We start from the raw sequence: 21,610 nt of genomic DNA, 5'->3' as shown, positions 1-21,610 counted from the left end.
GAAGACTGCAATGACTGAAATCAAAATCTAAACTCTAGATCAATTCTAGACATAACCACAGTGTTTGTCAGAAAAAAATCGCAATTAGATATTTTGCTGAAAATGTCCAGCCCTGCTCATTAAAGCTGACCAAAACCTGCAACTTCTGACTACTGCTGTTTAAATCAATCTCTCTCTTTGTTTTTCAGTTCAAATAAAGACCTGACTCCATGATCAGCACGAGACACTGGGACCTGTCCCTTTTATTTGTATTTTTAAACGTTTCGCTGACAATCCTGACACCGACCCCCTGATTTTTGCCAAAACCATCTGAGAAATCCCCAGGCCTGTTCAAATGCAACTGTACCTATTATTTTGGCATTCAGGATAAAACATCTGGCTCCTACCAAGTTTAGTTTATTGTATTTTTTTAAAAAATTAGATTTAAACACTTCTGCTTTTAATAAACGTGAAGAATGAACTACTTAAGAGACTGCAGCGCCTTGGCCTAGTGGAACTTTGGACCTTTTTGTCACACTGTGTATTAAAGCTGAAAGATGTCTTATATTTTGCTGGAAATCTTGAACATACCTCTGCCTTTGCCTTTTAATCTGACGTGACAGTTCAGAGGCCTTGAATGTGCTGGTGTGTGTGAGCAGCTCGGACGCTGTGGTGTCCACTGAATGTTTGGACTCAAGTCATGTGCTGGTGTGCTCCAGGTCACATCCTCTGGGACGTGTGGAACAGGGTCGCCTCCTTTTGTTTCTTCTTCTTTGCTCTGGATGAATTATGTCTCTTTATAAGCTCAGATCAATTAATATATTTTAGTAAAGATAATGGTGGTTTCTCATTGTACCAAGTGTAAATGTCAAATAAACTCTACATGTTTGATTTGATTGTGTTTGGTCATTCATGTGTGACTCTCTAAAGTTTGGTTAAATGTGAGATGTTGGTCAGTAAATGTGCATAGTTCCTACATACAGTACATACTGCACTAGTGATACAGTATAAATGTAAATATAACGGGGACACTTTGTACCCAGTTGGTGCTCGGGCCTGAAACATAATGATCCCTTTCATGGGTCTTATTTAGTTATTCATTAATCTTTATGATTTAAAATAATTAAACTCCTATTAATCAATTCCTGAAACATTGTGGACTATAATATTTAGTTTTTGCCAAAACTAAAATGTGTTTTCTATGCAAACTCCCGTTTGCTCTGTGACATTTGAAAATCAGTTAGAACATGACAGAACGTGAGACTGGCTCAGGTTCGGTGGGCATCATACACAGTCATACACAGTCTGGGCACAGTCTGGGCACAGTGGCACAGTGGCACAGCGGCGGGTTTTTGCACTGGAGAGAGTTCCGTGAGCGCCCCCCTGTGGCCGGACCGCTCCACATGTCGCTCCTTTTCACTTTAATAGATGTTTCTGGCTTCGAACTTCGCCTGAATCCCAAGGTCGCGGGTTCGAGTCCCGATTGGGAGTTGGGAGCTGGACAGAGAAAAAGCATCTTTTAGGCTTTGGGAACATTTGTCTCACACTCTATTGAGCCTCACGTGGCCAGGATGACCTAAGAGTGATATTTTTGTTGTTCTTTTCACAACAGGCTGTACTTACTATAAAGACTCTGTAGTTCTGATTGAACGTTTGTGACTTCCTTTAATCTAACTATTGCCATTATGAACAGTCCAATTTGGTCCCACGTTGCTGTGTGTCCTTGAATGCAACAGGAGTGCGCGCATTAGGCACGCGCAGACACGACTCCCACCAAACTTTTCAGCGTGATCCACACACACTGTGTACACACACACTGTGTACACACAAGTGATCCAACAGGTCCGACCCGATCCCACCGTGTCGTCTGCGCTGTGTCTGCGGGACACGCAGAGCCCCGGGGCCAGAGGAGTGTGTGAAAGCTCGTTGTGTCTGCGGGCCATGTGAGCGCGCGGCGTGTCCCAGCACAGACCACAGAGACATGTTCAGAGCCGGAGCAGCGCTCACACACACCGAGCTGTGACACTAAAGACATGGAGAGCGGTGCCGTGTCCGCGCTGGACAGACCCGCGGCGGAGCTCACGGTGGTGGACGTGTACGACATCGCCGCGCTGCTGGGACATGAGTTTGAGCGGGTCATAGACCGCTACGGCTGCGAGGCCATGGTCGGAGTGGTGCCTAAAGTGGTCCGTGTGCTGGAGCTGCTGGAGGCCCTGGTGAACTACGGAGGGGCCCGCAACAAGGCCGAGGAGCTGCAACTGGAGCTGGACAGACTGAGACAGGAGCGCAACGACCGCTACGAGCTGGACCGCAGGCACCAGATGGTCTCACCTTTACTTCATTATTGTCTGTGGGGCGTTCGGGGGGGGGGTTATAGAACCGGAGTGGTCTAGGGTCAGGACGTTTAGAGCAGTGTGTCCACTCTGGAGTCAAAACATTCATCTCATACACCAGTCCGTCCATGAGGACATGTGTGGAGAATAAAGCTGTTCACACTGTCACTTGTTGTTGTTCCGCTCAGGAGCTGGAGATGGTGGAGGACGTGTGGAGGTCTGAAGTTCAGGACCTTCTGTCTCAGATCTCTGAGCTCCAGAGCGACAACAAGAGGCTGCAGCTGTTCCAGGCTGTCCCCCAGAGTCCTGTGGCAGTGGACCCACAGCAGGAGCAGGAGGGTAAGGACCACCACAAACAGTCTACACGACACTTACAAGAGCCTCCACACTTAGGGCTGAAGTAGCAGCATTTGCACCACAATAGTGGGAAGTGTTGTAGATCATCACTCCTGCGGTTCAGGCACGTCTCAGTTGCACACACACTACCTTGAGCAACATCCGCTCTGTGGAAACATGCAGAGTGACAGAAGATCACCTGTAGTGCTCTCACAGCGAGGGTGTTCACACTGAAGAGCTTTGCACCAGGGGCCAGTGAGTTCAGCGGAGAAGTGAAGTGCAGCTGCAATCTGAAGCTGTGTCAAACCATACAACACCTGTTTGATTTGACCCAGATTCTGCAAAGTGAAATCATCACAAACTGTGTCCCCAGACACATAACACATTTCTTTATGTTACAAGTTGATGTTTCAGTTTTCAAGACAATTATCCAGTCAGAAAGCAGAATGAGCCTGACATGAGTCTCTGTCCAGTTTGTTGGTCTAAACCTTTTATGATGATCTGATCTGAACCTAAACTCCAGCACCTGCACCAGTCATGAGTCAGTGCTAGTGCAGCCTCTGCAGCTCAGGAAGGGAATTCTGGAGGTTCAGAGCTTCACATGAGGCCTGAACACAAACTGAGAATGAAAGGTTTGACTTGTCTTCCTCCATCTGAAGGTTTAAGGCCCAGGCAACATGTTCAGATGTGATCATAACACCTTTTAGAACAGTTTTGAACAGCACAACTGCAGGTTACGCACAGTTTATATTTAAAACCTGACTAATCCATGATAACAAGTCTGTTTGTCCTCTACAGGGCCACACATTGGACAGAACTTGTTATTTACAACTATTACAACTATATTTACAACTATTCCCATTATAGCACTGTCTGATATTTCATTTAAAATAGTACAGTCTTCCATAAAGACGAGTGTCTGTGTAGATAACAGTGCATTTAGTGAGTTCATGGCACCTCTTCTCCACAGAACTTGGCACATTGAAGCTCAAGTGTGAGGTGGTTCCTAGCCCTGTTTGCAGTAGTTTCCGCTCACCTACACGGTCTAGGGGACTATTTTGGACGTGACACAAATATAGCTGTGTGCTGTGAGTCTCGTCATGGAGGAGCAGGATATGTTTGCTGCAGTGTTTATACCTCTGCCAAATCCCTCCTCAGCTGAATGTAGGTCCTCCATACCCCAAAATAAACATGCGTGTGTCCCGGGACCCCCCACGATTATGTGGGTTAAGATCATTTAGTAAAAGGGCAAAAGTGTTCAACTGTACTTTAATAATGTGAGAAGCTTTTGAAACATGGGATTCCAGTTTTACATTCTGTATTTTTAATAACAGTTGAAATCCTCAGTTTAATGATTTATGTGAACCCAAAACAGAAAGTCATAAAATCAAAGATTTCCCAAAATTCAGTTGGATTATGGGGACTTTACATTTACATTTTGTTCAAGAATACCACTGTCTTTCAGAGCTGCACAAAACTGTATATTGCAATTAAACCAAAATCTAGTCGAAGTAAAGTTTTGTGCAATTATCAAATTGTGAAGATTATAGTTAATTAGGTCATAGAATGTCTGCTGTAACCAAAAACAAACAGCTTTGGTTTTCTGACCTCTACAAACACGCTCTGAAACACACAGGATTTTTGGTTTATACTTCAGTCTTTGCCCAAATGTGAATGAATGCTCTTGTCTGTATTTAAGCTGAGCTCTGGACAGAATCACACCTTTTTGTACATTTTTCGCTCTGTCAGTAGACAGCAGTTTGCACAATAAAGTTGACATTTGAATGATTGTGGTAACCTCCAGCAGTGTCAGAGAAAGAGCGTGAGCTTCTGCAGAAGCTGAAGGATCTGGTGGACAAGCAGAGAGATGAAATCCGCTCCAAAGAGCACGAGCTGGAACGGAGGAGCCACGACGTGGACGCGGTGAGTCCAGTGTCTCTGGAGGGAGGTTCTTCACATATATTTACTGCTTTCAGTTTAAACATGCTAAACAAGCAGAGCAATAAAACACAAAAACAAACACTGACTCATTCATGAAAAATCAACATTCTCCCATTTCAAAATCCCTTCATAATCTCTGAATCCTGGTGTAGACCAGGGTGTAAGTAGGTTTAGTTCCATTTTAAACCCGATGTAGACCCGGTGTAGACCCGGTGTAGACCCGGTGTAGACCTGGTTTGATTAGATTACATTTGTTTACTTGTAATTTTTATGTTGCCTCTAAACGCCCTGGTTTAATCCTGCTGTAGACCTGGTTTAGACCTGGTTTAGACCTGGTTTTGTCCTGGTTTAGACCTGGTTTTGACCTGGTTTAGACCTGGTTTAGACCTGGTTTAGACCTGGTTTAGACCTGGTTTAGACCTGGTTTAGACCTGGTTTAGGGCTAAACCAGCTCTGCACCAAAAATGTATTTTTGTAATTTGTAAAATGTGATTGGATTTGAAATCTTCATTTTGATTCACTTCTAGATTTGGAACATTAGAAAATGTTCAGTGTTACATTTAATTTAACTCGTATGTAAACAATAGTTCCATAAAGTTTCAGAGTTTGGCTTTAAACGGTCTTCACTCCAGTACATGTGGGACGACCTGCTACACCGTCACTGAGTCACTTTAAGTATATTAAGATATCAGTGTTTAACACTGAGAGCCTGAAAACAGCATTTATTTCTTTTAGACTAAAATAAAATAAGAGAAAACTGATCCAAATCCAGATGTGTTGTGGAGCTGTTCTTTATCTCTCATGTATCTACAGAACAGCTCTGTAAATACAAATCAAACATTCTGAGAGTGTCTGGGCCAAGTATGACCAGTAAATAATTTGAATACATCAGTGTATACGTCCAACAGCTGACCTGATATCTGGAAGCTGATATCCAATCCAGCAAATGTTTCAGTATTGGTGCTGATATCCAATACCAGTATCAGAACTTTTAGTTTTGACCCAGTTTGACTAGTAAATGAAGACATGTGCATTTTTGTTTGCTAACTGAACTTATTGAGTCAGAAAGTATTGAAAAAATTGCAGTACATACAAAGTAATGAAATATTGCATCTCTTTCTAGTTGACATTCCTGATTATTTGAAAAGCTTGCCTTGTGTTCTTGTAGCTCCAGCTGCAGCAGAGTCGTGTGATGAAGATGAACCAGGAGCTGCGTCACAGGCTGGCTGTGATGGAGGCTCAGGGGAAGGCCCTGGTGCAGCAGAGGGCCGAACTGGAGGCAGTGGCCCAGGCACGACTACAGGAGCTGGGCCAGCTGAAGCAGGACGTGTCCCGTCTGCAGAGGGAGCTTCAGGACCTCCAGGACCTGCAAGACCTGCAGAACCTGCAGAACCTGCAGAATCTGCAGAACCTGCAGCTGGACTCACACCTGGAGCCTGTGCACATGAGCACAGGTCTGAGCAGAGCTGCGTCAGGACCTGAGGCCGCTCCTCTCACCGGGGTAAGGCAGGGTCTACAGATCTTTTTATTGTTTGCGAGTAGAGATAATTGAATAGTATTAGTAATAGTATTAGACAAACTTGGTTTCATACTAAAGAACAGACTCGATACTCAATACCCCTTCAGATAGCACAATGAAAATAAAAAAACACCTTCTCTAGACAATAAAATGTGATTTTTCACATTAAATGGTAGAACTTTCTTTTCAGTTCCCATGTGTGTTATATGTGTGTGATCCTCAGTGGTGCAGTAGGTTCATGTGTGTGGTCCATGTGTGTACTAGTCTATGTGCTCTGATACTTGTTCTGTACAGCTCAACATCATTCTAAACACATCCAGGAAAGGTTCATTTCTGTCCAGTCAATGTGACTTTCAGTATTGATACCTGCTCAAATGAGTATCTAGTTTCAGTACTAGTATTGGTATCAATTAGTATCTGATACTTGTGAGACCCTAATTAGCATAATATATGCAATGAAATGAAAATGTATTTAATGAACAATATCATGACTGTAGTCTGTTCCATGCTTACTCCCCGTAGGCCCCTCCTGCTCCTCCAGACGCTACAGTGAAGCCCTGCTCAGTCTGGGTGGAGTGTGCAGGAGACCCGGAGTTTTTAGCCACGTGTTTTGAACGAGAGCCTCTGATCACCGGCGACTGTGAGGAAACCGAAGCAGCACTTTTGTTATCGGTAAGACATGTAGAAACTATCCAGTCACTGAGTCGACCAGAGACTGTATATATGAATGGACTTATCCTGCTAGTCACAGTTTGGACTGAAAAACACTTGCCCTCTTTCTGTAGCTGCTGGCTCTTCATTTTGATCTTTAAAAGATTTACCTGCTCTACATGATCCTGGTGTGACACTTGGTCCACTTCTTTATTCTCTCTGTGCTCTCAACTTTATGTCTGGAGCATTTTAAAGCCCTGATGACACTGTTTACTCATCTATGTTATCATGCTGTTTCCTCATCACAAACAGACCCTGCACATTTTCTCTTCTTCTTTCAAACAGAAAACACTGTTCTATCTTGTGATGTCATGTGGTAATACAGGAAGTGCTCCACTGTGTTTCTAAACTTAAAAGTCAGTGGACTTGTTTCTTTCATGAAGTCGTTTTAAATCAGTATTTGGACTTTGTTATCTTTTGCACATTTTAAAGAGTCTATGGGGGTCATAGATTATAACATGCAGAACCAGCACAGTGTGTCTTGTTTAAGATCTTGTGTAAGCTCAGATTGTTGCTGTACCAGGAGCGGCCAGCGGGGGCAGACTGTGGGGAGGACACAGACAGCAGTGAGTCAGACAGCCCTCGCTTCACCCTCCAGGAGCTCCGGGACGTCCTGCACGAGAAGAACCAGCTGAAGGCCCAGGTGTTCCTCCTGCAGGAGGAGCTGGCTTACTACAAAGCGTACGTGCACTCCTCTTCATCCTCTTCATTAGACTCATGTTTATCTTTGTGTAGGTTCAGACATGTTAATGTCACCAGTAAAAACACAGTGACCACCATTCAACACACAGAGTCATTCTGAACAAAGAGGAGCTCAGAGCTCAATGAAGCTCCAAATAAACACACATTTATTCTACAAAGGATTGCATTTGAAAAAGTGCATGGCAGTAGGAAAAAAAGATTTCAAATCTCTATTTGTATTTGAATAGGGGACAGCATGGGAATGGCCTGACTTTTTAAAATATGACTGAGCTAATGATGACATTGGCTTTTTCCTACATTTGTGTGTCACAAAAGGGAAGAGTCTGCTGTGCTCCTGTGATTTTAGATCAGACAATTAAACAATAGAATGATGACTTCATAAACCCCATGCTGATCTGATCTGTGCTGCAGGGACGAGTGTGAAGAGGACCTGAGTGTGCATGGGCTCTGTGAGGAGGAGAGTTCTGAGCCTCCTGCTGCTGCTGCTGCTGAGGGGCCCGAGTCCGGCATCCGCAGACTGTGAGCCACTGAACTGTTATAGTGCCTGTTTTAAAGCGGCTGTACCTGATTTTTACTTTGCTCTAATTTGTGTGTGTGTAGGATCTTCACGGCCATCATGCCCATGGTGGCAGCAGGTCTGATCTCAGATGACCCCACCCTGATGCCCATCAGAAGACTCTCCATCGCCTGACCTTTTAACACTATTTATTCTTTAACGCTCAGACACTTTTAAATGCTTTAATGTGTTTTTTTTTTTATTGGTTGTCAGTCCATGACAGTATGGTGCCTTAAAGACTACACACAACAGTATCCAAGAAAAGTAGCACTTTGAACTAGTTGAACAAAAAGGAGTTCTAACTAGTGATTTTCTAATTGTAAAATGTTGTGTTATTGTAAAGCACACAGGCTCTGCCCTGTGTGTGTTTTATGGCAGGAATGTGGACTTTGAGGCTTCTCTGTAAATAAAGTGAATAAAGTTATTTTATGTAAGATCTTTGTCTGTTGTGTTCAGTGTATGCCCCACACAACCATGACAAGGGCAGATCCAAATGATTCCCCTGAAGAAGCAGCAGCAGAAGCAGACAGAGCTCTAACCTGCCTCTCACTGCTCCTGTCACTGAGCCAGGACTGTGCTGCCAACCAGCTCCTAAAGTACTGTATACAATAAGTAATCTAACGTCCAAGTAGAATAAACCATAGCCAAAGTAACACGAAGTAATAACATGACTTGGTTTCACTTTTACTGGTTTTACGCACAGAGAATTACGTACGCGTAAACGAACTCCTCACGCGCTCTGCTGCTCTTTGTGCACAAAAGGCAGGTGAGTCTTTTTGTGCACAATCCTCTCACTCTTTCTTGCTCTTTGTTGCTCACCTGTCAACAGAAAGCTTTGCCCTCTGCTCGTGTAGTGGAGTCAGTCCTCTTGACTCTACACCCTGTTCTTTGCGCGCACCTGGAATACGATTTTAGTTTGTTTTAAATCATTTCATATCGTGAGAATAAAGGTTTTGTCACTTGTAGACTTTCACTGGGAAAAGGAACCACAGGTTTTACTCAAGTAAGAGTACTGTTACTTGAATAAAATATTTTTGACGTAGGAGTAAAGGTATGAAATGTTACTCCGCTAAATGTAACTGAGTAAATGTAACTGTAGCGGGGTGAATCCTCTTGCGTGCCCTCCTCTCTGCGTTCACCTGTCGCTAGGATACTTTGCCCTCCTCTGTTGTGTGTGGAGCGCGGTCACGTGGATGAGTGATGGGGGAAGTGCTTCAACTCTGGAACTTTTTTTTTTAACTGTCCGCGAGACTGATTCAAAAGAAGACATTTTTTTGACAACTTTAACACAACGCAACAACACCCGCGTTCGCTTTCCGTGTGTGCGTAACCGCGTCGGAGCTATGGAGTTCGGAGAGGAGACGTCGCCCGCTTTGGCTTTTGACAAAGACGCGTTCGATCTCACGGTGGAAGATGTGTACGATATTTCCTACGTGATCGGCCGTGATTTGTTGAAGATCAGCGGCTCGGGAGAGGAGGTGTCGGACCTGCAGTTCCGGATAGTCCGCGTCCTGGAGATGTTCGAGACGCTGGTGAATAAATACAATTTGTCCCTGGAGGAGCTGCGCATGGAGCGGGACAACCTGAAAGGAGAGCTGCAGAAAGTGCTGTCCGAGCAGGGCGCATCCCGGGAGGGCACGGTCAGTTCCCACGGTCCCCGGTTCGCTCACTAGTCACAAACAAAAGCCACGGTTCAAATGCTACGGAGGGCCTATACTAGTTTAGTCCTGGTTTAGTCCTCCTTTAGACCCGGTTTGATACTTATTTTTTTGTCCAGTCCTGGGTTAAACTTGGACTAGTTCTTTAGACCCCCAAAGCCAGTTCAGATATTTCACAGGGCCAACAGATCCTCGTTTAGTCCTGGTTTGACTCATATTTAGTCTAGTCCTGGGTTAAACTTGGACTCCTTTAGACCCAGTCCAGGAATTCTAACCCTGTTTTTCCAGTTTCATAAAAAAAAAAAAACATCCTGGTTTGTCTTATTGGTTTAGTCCAGGTAAAGTCCTCCTTTAGTCCTGCTTTAGATAGAAATGATGGGAGTCTTGGTTTAGATCTGGTTGGTTCTTGTTTAGTCCTGCATTAGACTTGGATTACTTCACCTCTAGACCTGGTTTAGCCCATTTTAGCTCCTTTTTTACTCCTGGTGTAGATCCAGTTATTGTAGTTCTGACTCAGACTGTGTTCAGTCCTACTTCAGTCCTTTTTTAGACCTGGTTTAGTTCTTATTTAGTCCTGGGTTAAGCATAGTTTTCCTTTAGACTCAGGACTTTAGACTTTAGTTCAGTCCTGGATTCAAGAACAATCATGAGTCACGACTCGGGCCTTGTTTAGTCCTGGTTTAGTCCTCCTTTAGACCTGGTTTGATGCTTATTTTTTAGTCCAGTCCTGGGTTAAACTTGGACTAGTTCTTTAGACCCCCAAAGCCAGTTCAGATATTTCACAGGGCCAACAGATCCTCGTTTAGTCCTGGTTTGATTCATATTTAGTTGAGTCCTGGATTAAACTTGGACTCCTTTAGACCCAGTCCAGGAGACTAGACTTCAGAGGGCCAGCAGATTTGGTTTAGTCCTCATTTAGTCCTGGTTTGATTCATATTTAGTCTAGTCCTGGGTTAAACTTGGACTCCTTTAGACCCACTCCAGGATTTTTAACCCTGTTTTTCCAGTTTCATTAAAAAAAAAAGCATCCTGGTTTGTCTTATTGGTTTAGTCCAGGTAAAGTCCTCCTTTAGTCCTGCTTTAGATAGAAATGATGGGAGTCTTGGTTTAGATCTGGTTGGTTCTTGTTTAGTCCTGGATTAGACTTGGATTACTTCACCTCTAGACCTGGTTTAGCCCATTGTAGTTCTGACTCTGACTGTGTTTAGTCTTGCGTTAGTCCTTTTTTAGACCTGGTTTAGTTCTTATTTAGTCCTGGGTTAAGCATAGTTCTCCTTTAGACTCAGTCCTGGATTCAAGAAAAATCATGAGAGTCACGACTCAGGCCTTGTTTAGTCCTGGTTTAGTCCTTCTTTAGACCTGATTTAATTCTGGACAAGTCCTTTTTAACCCTGTTCAAGTCCTACTTTAGACCAGGTTTTAGTCTCGTCTTAGATAAAACTATAATAGTTCTGATATAGACCTTGTTTAGTCTTGGTTTAGTCCTCCCTCATTAAGAGCCTGGTGGAGTAATGATAGACCTGCTCTAGTCCTGGTTCAGTTCTAGTATTGTCCTCGTTTTACACTCGACCTTCAGAAATATGCTGCTTTAAAGGCGCACTATGTGATCTTTCTGGTGGAGGGTCAGTCACCTGATCGTTTCCATGGAGATGTTATTGGTTTGCTTCCAGAGTCTGGCCTTAACCTTTCCTTTTCTTCCATTCATCCACTTAGTTTTTATTGCTAAACATCAGGAAAAGCAGCGTCTCCATGGAGAAGTGGATCGAGAGGCCAGAAATTGTTCCCAAATAAGAGTAACTAATATTAACCAAGAAGAAGTACAAAGTAGTGATCCAAGAAATGACTCAAGAGAAAAAAGGAAGATTTGGAGATACTACTAAAGTAAGAGTGACCTAAAGAGGAGCTGTACATAACTTCAGATTTATAATTTGACGATGTCGTCGTTGAAAGGACAAAACATTAAATTCGAAAAGATATGGAAGGGTTGGCTGAGTTTTGTTAAAATGATACGTTTGGGTTTTATTTGAGTGCTCATTTCCCCAATGTTCTGTTCGCTACCAAATTGAGTTTTCTGTTTGTTTTTCCATTTTTCTTTTTTCTTTTTTTCTTTCTCTCTTTTCAATATAATAGTAAAAATCTGTATTTTATTTGGAAGATTTAGTTTAAGACAATGTTTGATCCTTAAACAATATTTGCATATGCGTAATTATTGTCTTGGAAAATGAATAAACAAATAATTGAAAAAAAAAAAAAAGAAAGGACAAAACATTAAAGAATGCACAAAATCTGGTATTTTTAAAGGATAGACAAAAAAATTAGACAAACATTTCATATTCATATACATAAGTAATAGTACTGTTACTTCAATAAAAATATTACTCAAGGTGGAGTAAAAATATACTGCTAGAAAAGTACTCTTTAAAAAGTGACTTAAATTATGTAGTTAAGTAAATGTAACTGCAGCAGACTCCCCACCTCTGGATCTGATTTAGTCCTTTGTCATTTATTTTCCTCCCATAGAGAATGTTCCGTTTCTCAGTCTTACACACTGCATTGTTTTTGTGTTTGTGTTGTGTTTGTGTCGTGGTCCAGCAGACAGTGGGGCCCAACCAGCTCGTGGTGGACCTGACAGATCCTAACAGACCACGCTTCACCATGCAGGAGCTCAAGGAGGTTCTGCAGGAGAGGAACCAGCTCAAGGCTCAGCTCATGGTGGCCCAGGAGGAGCTGCAGTTGTACAAGAGGTACTACCACAACACCTCTGAGATACCTGGAGCCTTCCTCATGGATTTGAGCAAAGTACAGTACAGATTTCTTACATAAGCAGCTCTAGAGGTTCAAATAAGTCCACCATGTGCCATCTGCATTTAACTGGAGAGCGTTTCCTTTTGGATCAGGAAGTGTGCGTTGTTATCTTCACCACGCTGGCACTGCACTGGTCTCTGTGACTGGTGAAAAACACAGTGAATAATTAGGAAGTAGGTAAATTTGGACCACTGCAAACTGTTTAAAATGCGCTAGTTCTGCTTTTCACGTTTAGAGTTAAAAGGAGGTACAGCGCCTTTAGAAATGTGTAGAAAACTATGTACCGTATTTTCCAGGCTATTAGACGCGCTCTTAAGCCTCTAACCCCATCAAAAATGACTGCGCCCTATACATGAATCCACTCGGGTGTCCCAGCACGACTTCAGTAAACTACAAACACACACCACCCACAGAACACACAAACACACACAGAGCAGACAGTGACCGCACAGAGAAACACACCCACAGACACACTCATCACTCCACAAACGGAACGGAAGAACGAACCAAAAAAGCGAGTGCAATGTGCCACTTCTAGACACAACTGAACAACTGAGTCACTGTGAACACGCCGACAATCCGTTGGTCCCAGACAGCACCCTCCCTACACGCCACAACTGAACAAAGCCCAGAGTCACCGTGAACGCCACAAACAAACAAAACCACTCACCCATCACACTGTTGGGTTTCATTTAAAGTCCAGTGGGGTTTATTTGTGAAAAAAGTTCGAAAATAGACCATTTAATGACAGTGCGTCTTATAATCCAGAGCTCCTAATAGTGCGGAAAATACAGTATGTACCTTTTGCTTGTCTTGCTTTGCCCACTTTTCCACAGTATGACAAAAACTATGTATCTGTATCCATGGAGACAAGCAGGTGATGCATACAGGCCAATTTACTGATCAGATCTGTGGAGTTTAAGAATGCACATTTGTCAAAGTATATTTGAGAATAAAATACTCCGAGTACAAATGAAAGTTTTACTGCAAAGCAAGAACATCTCCATAAATGAACCCTGCTGCCACACTGCAGTATATTCACACAGGACTCTTGATACTTTGCAGTGACATCACGCTGGGGGTGTTCTACCTGTATCTCTCTGTATGGTGGAATGTTTAACAGTTACCATGGTGACACAGTCCGCACATTAGCAAACACTGACAAAAAGACAGAAAAGTGATTTAAAGAACCTTTTCCTGTTCCTGTGATCAGTGCGAGCGTTCAGGGTCCTGTTCAGGAGTTTGATTTTCAACAGAAAGGTGACAGAGACTAACTGAAAAACTGTTGGCTAATACTAACGAGCTTGTGACTGTAATTGAATGTGAGAGACTTGGAGCAGAGCCTACAGTTAGTGTCACACTCCCAAGATGTGATGTCATCAGCTGCAAAATATCAATACAGTCAACAGGAACTAGTACTGCAACAGAAAAACTTGAATCTATTCACTGCAAATTTCTCTGATCTGGCCAAGATTTTAAAACTTATATCAGGTGATTCATCTTGTTTTCAGATTTATTATCCACTTAGTAGTTCTGAGATGCTTCATGCTTGTCTTGTGTACCTTTGACTTTATTCATACAGTGTAACAGTCAGTGTTGGGAAGGTGACTTTTAAAATGTATTCCCCTACAGATTACAGATTACATACCTCAAAATGTAGTTTGTAACATAATCCATTAAATTACTTAAAGTGAGTAACATAATCTGAATACTTTGGATTACTTGATTTGCTGTAGAGAAGCAAAGACCAGAATATCTTCACTTAAGATGTTTTGTGAAGATACCCTGGTCTTTGCCCAGACTTTACTTGACTGTATTAAAAATATTATTGATAGAAGACGAGGAAACAAGGTCCTGTTAAATCCTGTTTTAGACCTGGTTTAGTCCTGATTTGGACCTGGTTTAGACTTGGTTTTAGGCCTGGTTTAGTCCTGGTTTAGGCCTGGTTTGGACCTGGTTTTAGTCCTGGTTTAGTCCTAGTTTGGACCTGGTTTTAGTCCTGGTTTAGACCTGATTTGTACCTGGTTTTAGACCTGATTTGTACCTGGTTTTAGTCCTGGTTTTAGTCCTGGTTTTAGTCCTGGTTTTAGTCCTGGTTTTAGTCCTGGTTTTAGTCCTGGTTTTAGTCCTGGTTTTAGACCTGGTTTTAGACCTGGTTTTAGACCTGATTTAGACCGACAATGAGTGGAATTACCGGGGGGAAAAAAAAACTTACTTACTTTACAATAAAGTAACTGTAATCCAATTACCACTCACTGAATACAGTTACTCATAATTTGTACTCTGATTACGTAACTCTGGTACATGTAATCCATTACTCCCCGACACTGGTAACAGTGCATAGTGGATCTCCATGCCTTGCTCATGTGCCCAGGGCAGTGTTAGCCTGGTCTTTTTTCCCCACAGTAATGACTTTTCACGGTGTTGCATAATGTCTATTAAATGTAGTTTAGTGTTTTGGGACGTGCTTAAGGACACATTTCTCACACGCCTCTGTACTTGGAATTAATGTTATTGGTCGATGCAAATAATCTAATCCAATGGGTTGCCGTGAAGAGTTCTATGGAGTGAATCTGTATGGATAACACAAACTTGGTCATTTAAAGGAACTGCATGTAAGATTTTTGATTCTTAAATTTCATAAACAGGACCTAACTGTGTCCCCAGATACAATCATGCAATAATGCTCATTTATTCTTAAATACAAAAACACTGGACATGATGGACAAGTTGTTTATACTTTAATGTTTTGATTCTCAAGACGATTATCCAATCAGAAAGCAGAATGCTCCTCACATGACTCTCTCATTTGCGTTGCCAGTTTCAATACTGAAATCCTGTTGTTTAAACCTTGAATGCCTCTGACCTGTGTGGACGCTCCTTAAACCCCAGCACCTGCAGCCAGCAGGATCAGTGTATGTGTCCTGTGTGTGCAGGGTCAGGCTCTGGCACGTTTACTTGTGGTTATAGGTGGTTTCTAAAACTGAAAAAAGTGCAGGCTACAGTTCTTTTCACTTTTTCCATTGAATTGTCAAGTCCAAGAATGTAGATTTAGAGTCTGGGAAGTAACCACACTGAAAAACACCATAATGAAGTCTCTATAACTGCATCATCCACCCACAATGATGGAAGTAAAATAGGTTCTAGGAAAAAGAACTATGACCTTGTTGTTGTGGGGCTTAGAGTGCTAACCACTCCTCCATCATGACCCTACAATACTTAATAAAAAAAAAAAAAAAAAAAAAAAAAAGAATGCAGCCTTTTTTTGAAAACTCCTCTGTTGTGTGGTCATTCTAGAATAATATGGTTTTGTGATATCTGATCTCACTCTCCTGCTTGTGTCCAGTGGGATTCTGCCTAACGCTGAAGCGGCCATGGTGGAGGTGGACTTGGACACGCCCCCTGCGTCCCACGACAGCTCCGCCAACCTCACGGACGCCAAAGACGAGAGGAGCACCATCGGCAAACTGTGAGTGTCCATAACACGGTCTGTGTACAGGTTTAACACCGCGAGTGTCCATCAAATGAACCACGAAGACAGAAATCTGTTTATTTTCTAGTTTGGATGATTGTTCTACTTTTCTTTCTTGAGGTCATTTTAATGGTTTTAATTATAGACAATACTCTCTGTATTTTCATTTAGCATATTTCGAAAACAACAAACCAAGTGATTTAGCTCTCATTTCTAATCCAGCTCTGTTCAAATAAACCAATGATTTATTATTATAAATGATCTTTTTTATGGTTGAAGCAGAACAGTATATTCATACTGTACATTACTCATCTATATTTGAAGCAGTGATGGACAATACGTTGGTATATTTTGGTAGAAGTATTAACTCTTAAAATGAATTTGCCTTATACTGAAAGATAAAACATCTTGGTGCATACACATTAAACTGTTTTTGTGTGTGAATCGTAGTTTGTCATCACAGTGCCTCAGTGCTGTTTCTTTTAAACCTAAAACAATTATGGAAGTCGAGCAATGAAGCTCCATGGGTGGCTGTGGCTGAAATACAGCTACTTATAGACCTATTCAGGTAAATACAGTTTAGAACAAAAATGTAAAGTTCTGTGAACTTCACTACCACTTCACTTGAATTTTGAAATCTTGACAAAAAAACAAAAAAAAAAAACAAATATTGGTTTTAGGTGAAAATAATCCATCAGACAGTCCCCAATTTTGAGGTTGCCAATTTTTAAAAGATCTTATATGATTACGTCTTATGAGCTTCAGGCCATGTTAGAATGTTGTTCCCTCCTCAAAAACAGACCTAGAGTTGTGTTTTGATTCATTCACATGTAACCTTTTATTATTAGTCTGTCTACATCTCCAAAGTTCAAAATGCTCTGTTCCACCTTGTGATGTCATGTAGTGGTAGTTTCATGACTCCCTTTAAATTTTTTATTTATTTTTTTACCTAGTAGACTGGAGATTGGCAATTCCATGACTGAAATTATCCAAATGATTTTAGTGACAGAGTTTAAAAACACAGTGGAGCACTTCCTGTATTACCAGATCACATCACAAGGTGGAACAGAGTTTTCAATCTGAGAGAAGATCTTGGCCTAAATCTGCAGTTTGTGTGTGAAACATGTGAAAAAAAAAACTCCAGGTCTGTTTGTGATGAGAAAATCATGTAATATAGTCCCTTTAATGTGGTTAGGACTAAAACATGTTGAATAGTATAAGCAAGGAATCAGGCAAGCACACGGGCACTTGTGCACAGCCAATTCTAGCACCAATTTTATGACAATCTCTAATTCTATTGAAATAACTCAAGTCCTGAACACATTAGCCCCTCCACACTCGTCTAAACTCCCAGATGAACGCGAGGCTGCTGCAGAGGCCGCTCTCACAGCCACTCCTAATGGTCCTTAATGCTTTACTTGTGACTGAATGAGTGGATGCTCATGTTTGTGGTGAATGTCATTAAAGTGTGTTTACTCATTAGCACAGCTGCCTTCTCCATGACCTAACCCGTTCTCTCTGCTCCCAGGTTCTCCTTCAGACGGAAATGAGGATGAGACTCAGCATTTTAGTACAACTGACCACTACAAGCAAAATCTATGGACCAACTATTTTTCTAGTTCTACTTTTGTAAAATATGATGTATATATGGACAAAGAATTAACTGGAAATGTGTGAAATATTTTGATATGTAAATGCTTTTACTCACACTGGCTGCAGTCTTTAGACGCATTTTATAATTAAATTAAAACAATACGACTAACTTGTGTGATATTATAAGCATCAGAAAGACAAAGGTTTTCCAGGTTTAATTTCATATTTTCAACATGCATCTGGAGCTAGCATGGAAAACAGTTTATTCTTTGAATACAAGTAATAAGTTACAATGACAGTCTATGAAATTCATTGGACAATATTTCACACTAGCTAATGCTCCTTAAGCATCGACTCAATACAAGAGAAAAATATAAAAGCATTCTATAAAACTGTAGCAAAAATATACAGGAAGCTCTCGGCTCCATTTAAAACCCATGGAGTAGTGGTAAAAGGCGTGCTTGAGGTGTGGGTTGCGTGGGTGAGTGGGTGAGTGGGCGGGTGAGGTGGTTGGGTCAGTACTTGAGCCAGGGGTGAGCAGAGATGGAGGCTTTGCTGCGGTCTCCATAGTCGTAGAGCAGCTCCTCGTGGGCACTGATGTCCCTGGAGGCCACCAGGATGAGGTGGGGGGTCCCGTCTATGGGGTGCAGGCGGGTCTGGCAGTTCCCGCTCTTGCTGTGGTTGAGGAGTCTGCCCAGACGGCTGCACTCTTTTGTAGCATCCACACTGAAAGACAACACTGGTGTTATTCTGCTGCAGCTCTACAGTTACACTTGATTCAAGAGGAAATGACACGTTTTCATTGGTTTCTCATTCTGACTCTGTTTGGTGGATGGTGCCTGTGCCCCACATTTACCAGAGTTTTACATCAGTTATGTGGCACATTGTGGAATACAGTACAAACTGTACAAAATTACAGGCAGTAACTGAGTTTGGACGGAACGTCGGTCATCAACCCCAAAATTCCACCCAAAATGTCTGAATAGTTTACGCTCAAGAAGCAGGGGAGGGTAGAGTAGGGGAAAATGTAAGAGTAAACATGTATTGGGATAAACAGTCGGGAAGTAAGAACTGATTTATAAATTTGAAGTTAATGTCATTTGAAGAACAATCTTACAAACTGTCAACATAAAGCTTTTGGTTCCTCTTCCCACTGTTAGCAACTTTTACTCAAAGAGTAATGTCTAACGACAGTAACAGTACTTAAGAGGGAAAGTATGCTGCTAGAAAAGTACCCGGAAATGTACAGTTTCTTCCAAAAATTACTCAAGTAAATGTAACTGAGTATTTCCCACCTCTGCAATAAAGGCATTTTTCTGACTATTTAAACCTTCATTTAACAAAATAAAAGGTGTTGTCAGATAGGTTTTTGTTAGTCTAATCATGACTATTGTGCAAGAAATGTAGAAATGTTTTTGTTTACACAATAGTTGGCATGCCAACAGTTTGTGGAATTCCCTCCACGCTTGTTATGCCTGCTGCCAGGGTCCAAATCAAATGAGAAACCTCACCAAAATAATTTTAATTTGTTTGTTTTTTTGTAAGCTCTTAATAGACTCATAGTAACCATGTTTTTGTAAAATGAGAAGCTGAAGCACACATGTGTAGAGTAAGTAAATACAGTGTTGAGGGCAGTAGTGTGTCCTCACCAGTAGGTCTTGGTCTGGTATTGGAAGTAGTACATGTAGCAGCCTGTGGAGGGGTCCTGGGCGTACTGCGCCTCCCTGGCTTTGGCCTCAGACAACTCCAGCAAATCTCCAGAGTACTCCACCACAAAGTCACCCTTTTTAAAGCCCTTCACTGCAAACACTCCTCTGCCCTTCCCCTCGATCTCCTTCACCTGTTAGAATGGAGCCCACACAGTGGTGTGTAAAGAGCATTTCATGAGAATCAAAAGCACATGGTACGTTTTGACAGCCATTACAAAAAGGTACAAAACTATTATTACTCAAGTAGAATACAGAGTAATGGTATGAATGAAATTACAAAACTACAACTCAAACAAGATTAACTGTAAGAATAACTGTGAGGACGTAACATCTATAATTTAAAAAGTGAATGTAATAGGGACAAAACATTACATAATGCACACAATCTGGTATTTCTTTTAGACACAAAAATGAAAAAACTAGCCAAAAATGTACTCAAGTATGGTTACATCAGTAAAACTATTACTCAAGTAGGAGTAAATGTATGTGGCTAGAAAAGTGAAGATTATGTTGGGCTGACATGATTAATAGTAACTAGTTAAATAAAAAATAAGTGGCAAACTTTTTATAACAAAGACCGTGACATCACTAGTTGAAAAGACTTTCAAAAATAGTTAAAAGTCTTTTTTATCAATAATACAGTTAAATTACTGACTGGCAACCACTAAAATACTGGTCAGCTGCAGCCGAAGATGTTGGTCACATACTAAAAAAGTGTGTATGTTGGGGAGTGAATAGAAGCGCTTTAGATTCTGAGCTCATTCAGTCACAGTGTGTTGGTCACTACCACATGCCAGACAGTTACCTCCATTCCCTCTTCCACACCGTTCTTTATGAGGTCGTCCAGGTGTCTGTGTTCTTCACTCTAAATTCAAAAACACTAGATTTATTACTGTACTTCTCATTTTGATGGCTTTTATGGTTTGAAATAGTGACATTTAAAGGTCACCAACCTCACAGTGACTCAAGAGTACAAACCTTCAGCTCTGCTTTGGTCTTTCTGTTGCTTCTTCTGATTGGAAAGTAGTCTGTCACCTTCTTATTTTGTGGGGCTTTATTTTCACTCCTAAACAGACCAATGAATACAGTCAGTACTAGGATTGTCCAAACTATAGAGAATCTAAAACCTTTCGTACCTATACTAACAAATGTCACTCACATTGAGCTGTATCAGAACAAGTATAAGAGCAGATGGACTAGTACACACTCATGGACCAACATGAACCTACTGGACCACTGAAGATTACACACATATGCAAGACACATGGGAATAGAAAAGAAAGTTCTATGATTTAACACTGAACATCACATTCTATTGTCTATACAGTGTTCATTGGTACTGAGTATTGAGTTTATTCCTTAGTACTCTTAAAATGTTACTATTGTGACAACACTAGTTGTGCGTTTTCCATTTATGCATAAATACACTTTTTTTGGACCCACTTCTTGTGTGCAGCGCGACTGCGGTTCTTGGACGCTGGTGCCTTGTTGTCCTTCATGGGGCCTGCTTTGGTTTCGCCTCTGGACTCTTTGAGCTCAGTGGCTGCAGACTTCTCTCCCATCTCTGCACAGCTCGGAGTCTTCTGCTCACTGGCGTCACATTTACCCTCTGTAGGTATGTCTGAAATGGTGGAGAGAAGGAATTTAGCAGCAGTGATAAGGGGAGCTTAACAAAAACCAGGCTAAGTTGTGTCATAAGATGAGCTGGCAGAACACAGAGGTGCATTCACAGGCACAGGAAACATGCATGTCAACATGTGGATCTGCTGACCATATGGGCACAGGGGAGGAGGCTTCATGGCACCATTTAAAGGTTTCCATTACCCCATTTTCTGATCTATGTTATAAGGATATTTTCTCATCATTGTGTTTTGGTTTCATTTACACATAAACCCTGTATATTTAGGCTGAGTTCTTCTCTCTAAACGAAAACATTCTGGTCCACCTTGTGATGTCACGTGGTAATACAAGTGCTCCACTGTGTTTTTAAACTACACACGCCTTCACTGGAATCATTTAGGTGATTTTAGCCCTAGTTTTGATGTAGAAAAGAAGGAAAGGTAGCCAAGTATCTGTGAGTGAAACAAACACAACTCAAAGTATGTTTGTGAGGAGGTAACCGCAATAGAACATGGTGTAAAGCTCACAAGCATGGATTTAGTGTAATAGAGGATCTTTAAATGTCTTAGTATGTAGAATAGACGGTGAGAGACAGACCTTTTCGGAGCTTGCAGTCAGAGCTGGTGGGGTCTGCGTCGTTGGTCTCCTGGATGAGCATGCTGCACTGGACCAGGGG

The 21,610-nt window shown here is 41.8% G+C and overlaps 4 protein-coding genes across 7 annotated transcripts in view; 3 read left to right on the top strand and 1 right to left on the bottom strand.

Moving 5' to 3' along the window:
• The window catches only part of hip1rb (huntingtin interacting protein 1 related b), a 72,590-nt gene extending 71,715 nt beyond the window's left edge, over positions 1-875 (top strand). The window contains 1 exon segment of the mRNA XM_020938307.2: positions 189-875. Within this exon segment, the coding sequence (XP_020793966.2) occupies positions 189-197 (9 nt within the window). The 3' untranslated portion in view covers positions 198-875.
• A 652-nt stretch (positions 876-1,527) lies between these two features.
• On the top strand, positions 1,528-8,511 carry LOC110172493 (RILP-like protein 1). 2 transcript variants are annotated; one of them, XM_020938376.2, is made up of 8 exons: positions 1,528-2,303; positions 2,501-2,651; positions 4,456-4,571; positions 5,758-6,090; positions 6,631-6,780; positions 7,343-7,500; positions 7,933-8,040; positions 8,122-8,511. In XM_020938376.2, the coding sequence occupies exons 1-8, from the start codon at positions 2,013-2,015 to the stop codon at positions 8,210-8,212; spliced, it is 1,398 nt and encodes a 465-aa protein (XP_020794035.2). In that variant the 5' UTR covers positions 1,528-2,012; the 3' UTR covers positions 8,213-8,511. The 2 variants fall into 2 exon arrangements, with proteins under 2 accessions (XP_020794035.2, XP_055017558.1); XM_055161583.1 differs by having other exon boundaries at positions 4,453-4,571.
• A 776-nt stretch (positions 8,512-9,287) lies between these two features.
• On the top strand, positions 9,288-17,820 carry rilpl2 (Rab interacting lysosomal protein-like 2). 2 transcript variants are annotated; one of them, XM_055161586.1, is made up of 4 exons: positions 9,288-9,717; positions 12,331-12,479; positions 15,887-16,009; positions 17,541-17,820. In XM_055161586.1, the coding sequence occupies exons 1-4, from the start codon at positions 9,421-9,423 to the stop codon at positions 17,560-17,562; spliced, it is 591 nt and encodes a 196-aa protein (XP_055017561.1). In that variant the 5' UTR covers positions 9,288-9,420; the 3' UTR covers positions 17,563-17,820. The 2 variants fall into 2 exon arrangements, with proteins under 2 accessions (XP_055017561.1, XP_020794055.1); XM_020938396.2 differs by having other exon boundaries at positions 12,328-12,479.
• The window catches only part of kmt5ab (lysine methyltransferase 5Ab), a 12,787-nt gene continuing 8,982 nt past the window's right edge, over positions 17,806-21,610 (bottom strand). For both annotated transcript variants that reach the window (XM_055161584.1, XM_020938368.2), the window contains exons 3-8: positions 21,532-21,610; positions 20,758-20,935; positions 20,293-20,380; positions 20,120-20,179; positions 19,255-19,445; positions 17,806-18,331 (exon numbers count right to left, since the gene is read on the bottom strand). The exon at positions 21,532-21,610 is cut by the window's right edge and continues 63 nt beyond it. In XM_055161584.1, coding sequence (XP_055017559.1) covers positions 18,121-18,331; positions 19,255-19,445; positions 20,120-20,179; positions 20,293-20,380; positions 20,758-20,935; positions 21,532-21,610 — 807 coding nt within the window. In that variant the 3' untranslated portion in view covers positions 17,806-18,120. The remainder of the gene's footprint in view (positions 18,332-19,254; positions 19,446-20,119; positions 20,180-20,292; positions 20,381-20,757; positions 20,936-21,531) is intronic.

The sequence above is a fragment of the Boleophthalmus pectinirostris genome, unplaced genomic scaffold (genome assembly GCF_026225935.1).
Source record: "Boleophthalmus pectinirostris isolate CB_2022bp ecotype Guang Dong unplaced genomic scaffold, ASM2622593v1 HiC_scaffold_4, whole genome shotgun sequence".
NCBI classification, from domain to species: Eukaryota; Metazoa; Chordata; class Actinopteri; order Gobiiformes; family Gobiidae; genus Boleophthalmus; species Boleophthalmus pectinirostris.
The sequence above is the reverse complement of the archived record's forward strand: the minus strand, read 5'-3'. Positions and strand labels throughout refer to the sequence as shown.